Genomic DNA, 11,124 nt, shown 5'->3' with positions numbered 1-11,124 from the left:
TGATAAGCTAGTAAAACTGCAGAGGGGAGCACGAATACGGCGCAAGACACGACAAAACAAGCTTCTTCTGGGGAACCTCCCTTCGGACCCATGGGAAATAGGGAATCACTGTTACGATAATACAATCATCCACCACGTGACTAAAATAATGTCGTCAAAAACATGATCACTGACTGCCATCATGCCAAACACTGTATTTTAATAAATTGAAGGAGCGATGTGGGGAAAGGTGACGTAAGACATGGAGCTGCAGGAATGCTCGCACATGCGCAGAAAAACGCTGGCAAGCGGGAACCGTTGCCAGGAAAACAGACGCCCTGCGAACGCCATCTTGGCTCTATCATCAGTGAAGCATTATGGGTCGGCTTCGCGGGGCGCCATTTTGGCTCACCGGGTTCTTGGGAGACAGATTTGTGGAACTCGGAGCGACTGGCAGCATCTGACTATAACGGTGGACGTAGCGTTTGATGTGTTGGATGCAATTTCGGCCTTCATAAGAAGCAAGACTCCAAAGTGGAGATCCTCTGTTTGGGTTCGGGGAGCGGATTACCTATCCATATGATATGTTAGAGTAGGGTAAACCGTCTGAGATACAGGGCGTACACAGTGCAATCAAGACAGGAGCCAACCGGCTGTTCCGTCGTCAGCTAGCCCATTAACCCAGAAATCCAAGCATTTTCCATAGCTCCGTTAGCTTGCGGTGAAGCTCAGCACTTTGGTCCGATCTGGAAGACTTTGTGGATTTTGCCGATGGAGTCAAATACTTTGCACCGTATTTCGATAAAATAACGCTGACCCGAGTCATGCAATTGTTTCATTGCTTAGGAGGAAAATCTCCAACCCGTGCGGTCTGGTCTCTGGTTCCTGTTGAGCTAGCCCGCTAGCTGGCTAGCCCGCTCACCGGGATATCTGTACCAGAGAAGGTGGGGCGGGCGAACTTGGAGTCTTGACTGGCCGACGCTTTTATCTTCATCGCATTTGGGACATACGTTTCCAGTGTCAACGACCTGCAATAATAACTCATACATTAATTTAGTGTGCACATCCGAAACCATTGCTCCCGCTTTTGCACCATGGCGGACGACGATGTGCTTTTCGAGGATGTCTACGAGTTGTGTGAAGTGATTGGCAAGTGAGTAAAGACAGGGCACATGTTCATCTTTTGTTGTTTATAACTGTTTTGCATTATATTCCTTCTGCCGCAACATTGTATTTCATATTTGATGTCGACACGCTTTCTTGCTTCTTGTTTGGGTCTGGCATCTTTTCATGTTATTCCTAGTACGATAGTGGCATCATCACTACATCCCCTTCGTGTGTGTGGGCATGCAAAATGGATCATGTGACTGCAAATTTAGGGCCCAATGACAGAATTACAATGCTTAGTTTGCAACTGTCATGTCTGCCCACTCAGCGGAGGTCAGTTGTCAGAGGAGACATTAGAAAGCAACTGCAAAGTGTGTTTCTTTTAATCTAAAGCGACATATGGGCGCACCAACCCCAAACCACCTGGAATTTTTACTTTGTTCCGTCGTGGTGAAAGTTGGCTTAGACTTTAGTTGTGGACAGGACCTTCCCGCCCCTTGGAAGTGCCACTCACTTTAGGAGGTCTTCAGATCATTACAACTATGCTTTACACGATCAGGATTTTTGGGACCAATCAGCGAGTTTAAATAACCGATCACCGATCCGATCCCAAGATGGAGGAATGCGTCTATTTAAATGACCTGTTCATTTACTGTATATACTTGTGCACCTAATTGCTCAAAAAAATCTATTTACAATAAAGAATGTATCTTTGGTCCTCTATTTATGCCAGTGAGGCATATGGACAGACAGAACAAATGAATGGTCTTCTATTAGATGGCAGGAAGCAAATACAGTAATTAATGTATCCACTTTTTGTGACTTTTTGTTTTGTTGGTGTGCCATGAGATTTTTCAGTTATAAAATATGTTCCTTGGCTCCATAAGGTTGGAAATGACTGCTCTAGTCAGATCGTGTATTCTAATCAGTCAGGTTAAACCAACATTACAACATGACAGAAATAATTGGTGCTAACTTACTGTAATTAAATTACTTTATTTTTAATTAAATGACTTCACCCACACCGAAACTTTAGAGCATGATTCGACAGAATGGCGGCATGTTTACGTCCAACCGTTCGTGCTAGCAGTAGCTTGATAGGCTAGATAACGTTTTGTTGCCTGCTTGCGAGCCGTATCGTATTAAAAGTATGGGAACATACCTCAAGCAAGCCTCAAACAAACATCCTTTCCTCTCCTGAGCACCGGTCTGATCGTAAAAAACGGGATGCGGTGCTATCTGGTTTTATCACAGTAGTCTGACATAGTGCAAGCGTGAAAGAGCAAATTTGTCTTGTAGCCTGATCCGGGCATTACGTGTTGTCTGTCTCAGACGGGTGTCTGTTTCACACCGCTGACAGTTTTTTATTTTTTTTTTAATTTAAATTTTTTAAAATAACTTTATTGACCGTCAGATATTTACAGGTATACGTCAAAAGACGCGCGACAAGGCTAAAAATAAAATAGCTGTTGGATTCAAATATACTGTGCAAGATGGCGACTCGGAGTAAATGTCTTTCATGGAGCCGATCAATGACGCCTTTTGCGGTTGATCGGATCGGCGAATTATGACATTTCAGCCGATCAGCATAAAATGCTAATTATTGGCCGATATCAATAAGGCCGATAAAATCGGTGTAAAGTCTAATTACAACTGTAGTTTTGCACATTGGTCACTTAGACACAAGGCCCTGCAGCTTACCTGTGTTTTCTGGTTCCTGTTTTGGTCACTAATTCAAGGAACGCCCTGGAAAACGACCCTTAAGTACCACAAGCTAGTTCATGAATGAATTTGGTTTAGAAGACAAGAGTGGGCGGTGATAGCTTTGCAGTAACTTTGCTGTGGAATTCAGGCTATTACAGGGAAAGATTGTTAGAAATTTTTTTTTTTTTCGTGAAAATTAAGTTGATGGATCAATGTGTTGAGTTCTGGTGTCTTGAGATTCTGTGTTTCCGGAAAAAAGAAGGGATAATTTTTCCTGAGCCCAGATGTGTGAGAGGAAGCCTGTCTGGGAGCAGATCAATCAGCAGAGTGGGATGGCCTTGAGGCTGAGGGTAAAAATTATGTCAGCAGTCCTTGGCAGCATCACTTTTTTCCCAGTTTGGTCTTTTATCTCTCACTCCAGTAGGGACAATGAAACCTGATAATTGCAGTTTTTATTTTTTGGGTGGGAGTACGAGACATATCTGGTTGATTTGTAGATTTCATTCTGTTCCTTTGTCTTTGATGCTCACTGGAACATTGCACTTGTCACACACATTTATCTGCTGCATATCAATGCAAAACTGCCTTCCCTAAGATTTTCTATATGTGGCTTGAAAGTGAGCGAGTTATCAATTAAGACACCTAAGTATTTATACATATTGTGTCCCTCTGTTTCATCGCCCTCAAGAGTGGACACTGTGGGAATCATCCGAGGCAGTTTTTTACAGATAGAAAACAACATAAGCTTAGTTTTATCCTCACTGAGGAAAAAAAACTTTCAGTTGAATTGTGTTGGACAGCTAGAAAAGCTTTCTGCAAAGATTCGACAGCCTGAAATAGAGTTGATCCATAGCAGTAAATCACAGTTGTTTGCATCAGACGCATTTAGACCTAAAGGCCTCTTTATACTCTCACGCTCTTGCGGGCGACAGTGCCCACATTGCATCACATGACCGACTCATTGGGCCGCACGGCCCCTATTCAGCACCTGACGCGCACATGGCACAAATTGTAGCCGCGCGCAGAAAGCTGCGGAGATGTTCTCTCGTGATTGGTCCGTTTTAGTCATATGCTGTGATAACGTGCTCAGCTACTCAGCCGCACATACCACCTTCGCCTTCTTGATTGATTTTTACAATATAATTAAACGCATCTTCTGGTCATCTCGGTCCATTTGTTCTGGCAGGCACTGTTCCACGGTCGCCATTGTTGTTGCTTTGGTCCTTGTTCCGGAAAGTAAAAACGACTACCGGAATTGGCCATAAAATGCAGAGGAAACTTCACCCTGTGGTGTCCTAGCCAATACCAGCTGTAGTGACACCCCCGACTTGGAGAACTGCAGCATATTTTCAAAACGCTGCGCGTGGGTTGGCCTCAAGTATAAAGCCAAACTGCGCGCGGGATAGCCACAGTGACGTCAGCGCGGTCGTTGCCCGCACGAGCATAAAGAAGCCTTAAGTCATTGATACAAATCACAAATAAGGGGGGGCCCAATACAGAATGCTGTAGTACCCCCTTGTGGACAGTAACAAATTAAGAGCACATACCATCTTAATTAATGCAGTGGGACCTTCTGCTGAGGTAATTTGAAAACCAAGCAACTGTTTGCTCTGAAAATACACAGTGATGCAAGCTAATATTTAAAATATCGTCTTCAATGGTCTCAAACACTTTTGAAAAATCAATAAAAAAGGATGTGCAGTGTTGGTTTTTGTGCGACAGTTATGTCATTTACCAGTTTAATTACTGCTGTGACGGTACTCAGTTTTTTTTTCTGAAGCCAGATTGACCTGTTGATGTCACGAAAACTCCTTTACTTGCTCAATAACGAGCGTCTAGAATTTTGGCACAAATTGAGAGGTTGGATATTAGGCTGTAATTTGTCAAAATTGCAGGGGGCACTCCCTTTTAATAATGGGAGGACAAAAGCTGATTTCCAAAGAGAAGCTTTATAATTTTTTTATTTCTACTGTGACATTAAAAAAGGATTGTTAAAGCTCTTCTACAAAGTCCGCTGCCAGTTTTAAAAAGTAAGGATCTATCAAATCTGGACCGTAAGGTTTTTTTTAATGATCTAATGTTTTAAGGGGTTTACGAACTTCCTGCACAGAAAAAAGGTACAAGATTAAAAGGGTCTCCAGTGTAAGTTGTCAAAGTTGTGCAGGGTTTCACAGAGGCAGTTCCAAGAGAGTCAAACAAAGAGGGACAAAGGGAGTTTTTATAAAATTCGTATTAAAACAGTTGAACCCTATTGTATAGAGGAGTAGAGTCGTTTAAAATATAGGTAGGTAGAGTGCTTTTACTCAACAGTGTACCAGTAGGAACATTTAAAAATCCGTTTGTATTTACAGTATATTTGAAGAACTCTAAATTGCTTTCATTCAGATCTGACTTCAGCTCAAGCAGATTACCATCTATAGTAGCATTTATTTACTTCTGCTGTTTGGACCACACTAACACAGTGACTAATGTTAGCCACAGTGAGGGAACGCAAAACTGCAGCTCAAAGCAAAATAATATTATTTTTTTCCCCCCCTCTGTCTTCATGTTGAGTCTGAAGCTGCACATGTTCTGTCTGTTTAGGCTTGAACAGGAAATCGAGGCGCTCAAAGGAAAGTGCCCTCATGTCCAGCACAGCAGTTTACAACAAAAATGCCTGTCACCCAGTCTTAGATTTAAAGTATAAAGGAGACCGCTGTAATGATTTGTTAAATTCTGGCAAGTGTTTGATGACTGCTGTTGTCCCGATGTGAAGATCATGTCAACGTTTTATATGAACCCACAGCTGCGGTGATGTCAGCATGACATGTGGCCTCTGCACTCCCTCAGACACACGTTCTTTCTTACACTTGTGTTTTTGATTCCTGCATAAGTTAGTGGGCATGACTAGACCATTTCATATCATACATTTAAATTAGGTGTTGATGTATACATTGTAAATAATACCTCTTCCCCTGCTGCATGTAGTTTTCCCCATTTGTAAATTGATTTTCAATGCATTCCCCATTATTTAGTCATGATTGCAAATGGGATTTAAGCATGAAAGCAGGCAGTGTCGCCCAACCCTCATTACTTGATGGCAGTAATGAGTTTTATTGACATTACATATTAGCAACTTCCATTAGACCACTCGCTGGCTTGTAGCCAGAATTTTTGAGATCCTGTTGCAAAGGGATGCACAGATGCTATAGCACTTTACCCCCTGTGGGCAAAGGTCAATATAGTTGTCAGATCATCACCACGGTATCTCGTGGGATCTAGCGTTTTGCTGACCAAACTGTTCACATACTTAATACTTTGTTTACATGGTTCAGAGAGAAATGGCAATCAGAGGAAACTTTAAAAACTCACCAAATGTACTTTTGACAGGTTTTTCTACACAGTAAATGGTAAATGGCTGTCTACTTTTGCACTCAATAGGTCATCTGCATACCAAACTACACTATATTGCCAAAGGTATTCGCTCACCCATCCAAATAATCGGAATCAGGTATTCCAATCATTTCCATTGCTGTAGGCGTTTAAAATATGGCACATGGGCATGCAGACTGTTTTTACAAAGATTTGTGAAATAATGGGTTGCTCTCATGAATTCCAGCGTGGAACTGTGATAGGATGCCACCTGTGCAACAAGTCCAGTAGTGACATTTCCAAGGTCCCAATATTCCGCAGTCGACTGTCCGCTGTATTATAAGAACGTGGAAGCGTTTGCGAACGACAGCAACTCAGCCATGAAGAGGTAGGCCACGTAAACTGATGGAAAGGATGCTGTGGCGCTTAGTGGGAAAAGGTCGCCAACTCTCTGCCGAGTCAATCGCTACAGATCTCCAAATCATGTGGCCTTCAGATTAGCTAAAGAACAGTGCTTCAAGGAATGGGTTTCCATGGCCGAACAGCTGCATCCAAGACATGCATCACTAAGTGCAATGTAAAGCGTCTGCTGCAGTGGTGTAAAGCACGTGGCTACTGGAGTGACATTCACGCTTCTCCGTCTGGCAATCTGATGGACAAGTCTGGGTTGCCAGGAGAACGGTACTTGTCTGACTGCATTGTGCTGTAAAGTTTCGTGGAGGGGGGATTATGGTGTGGGGTTGTTTTTCAGCAGCTGAACTTGGCCCTTTCGTTACAGTAAAAGGAACTCTGAATGCCTCAGCATACCAAGAGATTTTGGACAATTCCATGCTCCCAACATTGTGGGAACAGTTTGGAGCTGGCCCCTTCCTCTTCCAGCATGACTGTGCACCAGTGCACAAAGCAAGGTCCATAAAGACATGGATGACAGAGTCTGGTGTGGATGAATTTGACTGTCCTGCACAGAGTCCGGACTTCAACCTGATCGAACACCTTTGGGATGAATTAGAGTGGAGACTTAAGGCTTCTTTATGCGGCGACCGCGCTGACGTCAATGCGGCCGTCACTGCGGCCGTCCCGCGCGTAGTTTGCCTTTATACTCGAGCGCAACCCACGCGCGCAGTTTTAAAAATTTACTGCTATTCACCTCCCAGTCGGGGGTGTTGCTACGGGTGGTATTGGCTCGGACACCACAGGGTGGAGTTTCCTCTGCATTTTTTTGGTCATTTCCGGTAGCCGTTTTTACTTTCCTTTCAGTAACAAGGAACAAAGCAACAACAATGGCGACCGTGGAACAGTGTCTCCGAGAACAAATGGATCTAGATGACCAGATGATACGTTTAATTATGGCAGCGACGTAGATGGTATGTCGAACCAAGGGGCACGCTGAGTATGTCATCACAGCATGTGACTAAAATGGACCAATCACGAGAGATGATCTCCCCGCAGCAACAATATTTGCCGTGTGCGCGTGAAGCTACGCAGCGGGTCCGCGTTGGCCAATTCGTCGGTCACGTGATGCAATACGGGCGTTGTTGGCAGTGCGAGCGTGGGAGTATAAAGAGGCCTTTTGACCCAGGCCTTCTCGTCCAACATCAGTGTGTGACCTCACAAATGCACTTCTGGAGGAATGGTCCAAAATTTCCATAAACACACTCCTAAACCTTGTGGACAGCCTTTCCAGAAGAGTTGAAGGTGTAATAGCTTCAAAGGGTGGACTGATGTCATATTGAACTTGATGGATTAGGAATGAGATGTCACTTAAATTCATATGTGAGTCAAGGCAGGTGAATATTTTTGGCAATATAGTGCATGTTAGCAAGCACATCAACAATATCCGCCATCTCCTTTGCTACCATTGTTGTGGTCTCCCTTGCACATGTCCCTGTACTAATGCTTTTATTTCAGTATTTATAGCTGTGTGGCATACTACTGCTCTGAAATTCTCTTGGCAACAGTATGGAGAAACGTCCATATGCCAAACCTTCCACATTGCTATTGGCACACCATTATGAACACAAGAGTTCTGACTACGTACACACTCATGCGTAGGTGTCTGATTAAGTTTGTGTTTATTGTAGGGGACCCTTTAGTGTGGTGCGCCGCTGCATCAACAGGGACACGGGCCAACAGTTTGCTGTAAAGATCGTCGACGTGGCCAGCTTCACCTCTAGCCCTGGCCTCAGCACTGAAGGTGAGAAAGTGTGCAGACCTTGTTGCCGTGCTTATATTTAAACCTTGGGCCTTGTGCACCTGGAACACCATATGGGCATGGTACAACCAATCTGGACACATGGGCACTGAATTTGAAGTTTCCAGAAATGACACTTTGATGGCCAAATCTGAATTTTGTGTGTGTCAGATAGGTTGAAGGGGCAGGACCCACCTCGTGTGTTTGCATGCATGTTAAAATAATAGGCATGTGAGTGTGCGTTGGCTCACACAATCTACCATCTGGAATGCCTGTTAGGGATCAGGTTGGGGGCCAGTAACAACAGCGAGAGAGGGAAATGACTCTGGGGAGGAGAAATGCTAACAATCTCTGGAGACTGGGGTCGTTACAATATTGAAATCAACATAAATCATCGGAAATTGTAGGTTATTTTCACGATTCTAAAACCTGCCGTACACAGAGCAACACGGTAAAAGCTGACTGAACTTGTTTTTATGAGTCAGCCACTGGTTTTAGTGCAAATCACTGTTGCATGATGTTGCAATGTCGCAAAAGTAACAGCCAATCAAATATTCACATGACCTTTCACAAAAAAGAAAATCAATGTTTCTGTGTTTTTGAGCATTAGACAAGGCTATCCGGCGACTGCATACGGTGGGCGGGAGGAGGGGAGATGATACAGGTAACCTATGGTATGGTCTGTACGTCATTTTTTTGGGCCACGGTTCGCTACATTTTTGGTACAAGTTTTGTGCATGAAGAGAACTGTTTTTTCTTTCTCAAAATTATTTCTTTATTTTGCTTGGCAGCATAAACTGAATTTGATTCAGGTATGTGCCAAAAGAATTTAATATTGAGGGAAAGTCCATTTATTTCAATAATTTGTTTAAAAAAGTTACTTATATTTGTTCACCACAGTCAAAGTGAAATATTTAAAGCAGTGGTTCTTAACCTGGGTACGGTGAGGCAGTCGCTGGGGTTCAACGCCGGACTCAACACACACCGTGTGTGCATGTATCCGTAACAGCCTTTTTAGACTGCATTTTGAATGGAGGTTTCATGCAGTTCAAAACGCAACGCTGCGCCAAGGTGGGCGTTTGCGGCCCTGCGCCTCGAGTTGAAATGCTTTATTTTCTTTTTAAACTCTTTATTTAACATTTCAACAATGCACTTGAGTTGAGTAACATTGCTGCTACACCAGACAGCGCATCCAATAATAAAAAAGAGCCCAAAAAATTTACCAATGAAGCCTTTTCGAGGATTGTAGAAATAAAGAAAAGGAACAGATTTTGTTGTGAATTTTCAACGAACCCTCTTATATTTTTCACTCTTTGTTATAGTGCAGCCATAGCCATGTTCACCCCCCCCCCCCTCATTAATGTACACACAGCACCCTATATTGACAGAAAAAAAACTGAATTGTTGATATTTTGCCATTTTATTAAAACAGAAAAACTGAAATATCACACAGCCATAAGTATTCAGACCCTTTGCTGTGACACTCATATATTTAAATCGGGTGCTGTCCATTTCTTCAGATCATCCTTGAGATGGTTCGACAACTTCAGTGGAGTCCAGCTATTTAATTATACTGATTGGTCTTGATTAGGAATATAAGACCGTACAGCTCACAGTGGATGTCAGAGCAAATGAGAATCACTATGTCAAAGGAACTGCTTGAAGAGCTCAGAGACAGAATTGTGGCAAGGCACATATCTGGCCAAGGTTACAAAAACATTTCTGATGCACTTATGGTTCCTAAGATCACAGTGGCCTCCATAATTCTTAAATGGAAGACGTTGGGGACAAAAAGAATCCTTCCGAGAGCTGGGCGTCCGGCCAAACTGAGCAATCGGGGGAGAAGAGCCTTCGTGAGAGAGGTAAAGAAGAACCCAAAGATCACTGTGACTAAGCTCCAGAGATGCAGTCGGGAGATGGGAGAAAGTTCTCGAAAGTCAACCATCACTCCAGCCCTCCACCAGTCGGGGCTTTATGGCAGAGTGGCCTGACGGAAGCCTCTCCTCAGTGCAAGACACATGAAAACCTGCATGGTGTTTGCTAAAAACACCTGAAGGATGGTGATAAATACGATTCTCTGGTGTTGTGAGACCAAGTTAGACCTTTTTGGCCTTAATTCTAAGCGGTGTGTGTGGAGAAAACCAGGCACAGCTCATCACCTGTCCAATACAGTCCCAACAGTGAAGCATGGTGGTGGCAGCATCATGCTATGGGAGAGTTTTTCAACTGCAGGGACAGGACGACTGGTTGCAATCGAAGCAAAGATGAATGCGGCTAAGTACAGGGATATCCTGGACGAAAACCTTCTCGAGTGCTCAGGACCTCAGACTGGGCTGAAGATTAACCTTCCAACAAGACAATGACCCTAAGCACAGAGATAAAATAAGGAAGGAGTGTCTTCAAAACAATTCCGTGACTGTTCTTGAATGGCCCAGCCAGAGCCCTGACTTAAACCCAATTGAGCATCTCTGGAGAGACCTGAAAATGGCTGTCCACCAACGATCACCATCCAACCGGACAGAACTGGAGAGGATCTGCAAAGAGGAATGGCAGAGGATCCCCAAATCCAAGTGTTGCATCATTCCCAAAAAGACTCAAGGCTGTATTAGCTCAAAAGGGTGCTTCTACTAAATACTGAGCAAAGGGTCTGAATACTTATGGCCATGTGATATTTCAGTTTTTAAAAAAAAAAATCAGCAAAAATAAAAAATTAAATACGGAATTTCAACAATTCTGTATTTCTCTGTCAATATGGGGTGCTGGGTGTACATTGGGGGAAAAAATAAACTTAA

At 43.4% G+C, this 11,124-nt stretch overlaps 1 protein-coding gene across 9 annotated transcripts in view; it reads left to right on the top strand.

Annotated features, from left to right (window-relative positions):
• The first annotated feature begins 396 nt into the window (after positions 1-396).
• Positions 397-11,124, top strand: part of LOC133410396 (peripheral plasma membrane protein CASK) — an 80,018-nt gene continuing 69,290 nt past the window's right edge. For all 9 annotated transcript variants that reach the window (XM_061691595.1, XM_061691604.1, XM_061691551.1 and 6 more), the window contains exons 1-2: positions 397-1,132; positions 8,223-8,335. In XM_061691595.1, the coding sequence (XP_061547579.1) occupies positions 1,074-1,132; positions 8,223-8,335 (172 nt within the window). In that variant the 5' untranslated portion in view covers positions 397-1,073. The remainder of the gene's footprint in view (positions 1,133-8,222; positions 8,336-11,124) is intronic.

The sequence above is a fragment of the Phycodurus eques genome, chromosome 1 (genome assembly GCF_024500275.1).
Source record: "Phycodurus eques isolate BA_2022a chromosome 1, UOR_Pequ_1.1, whole genome shotgun sequence".
NCBI lineage: Eukaryota > Metazoa > Chordata > Actinopteri > Syngnathiformes > Syngnathidae > Phycodurus > Phycodurus eques.
This window is presented reverse-complemented; position numbering and strand designations above follow the sequence as displayed.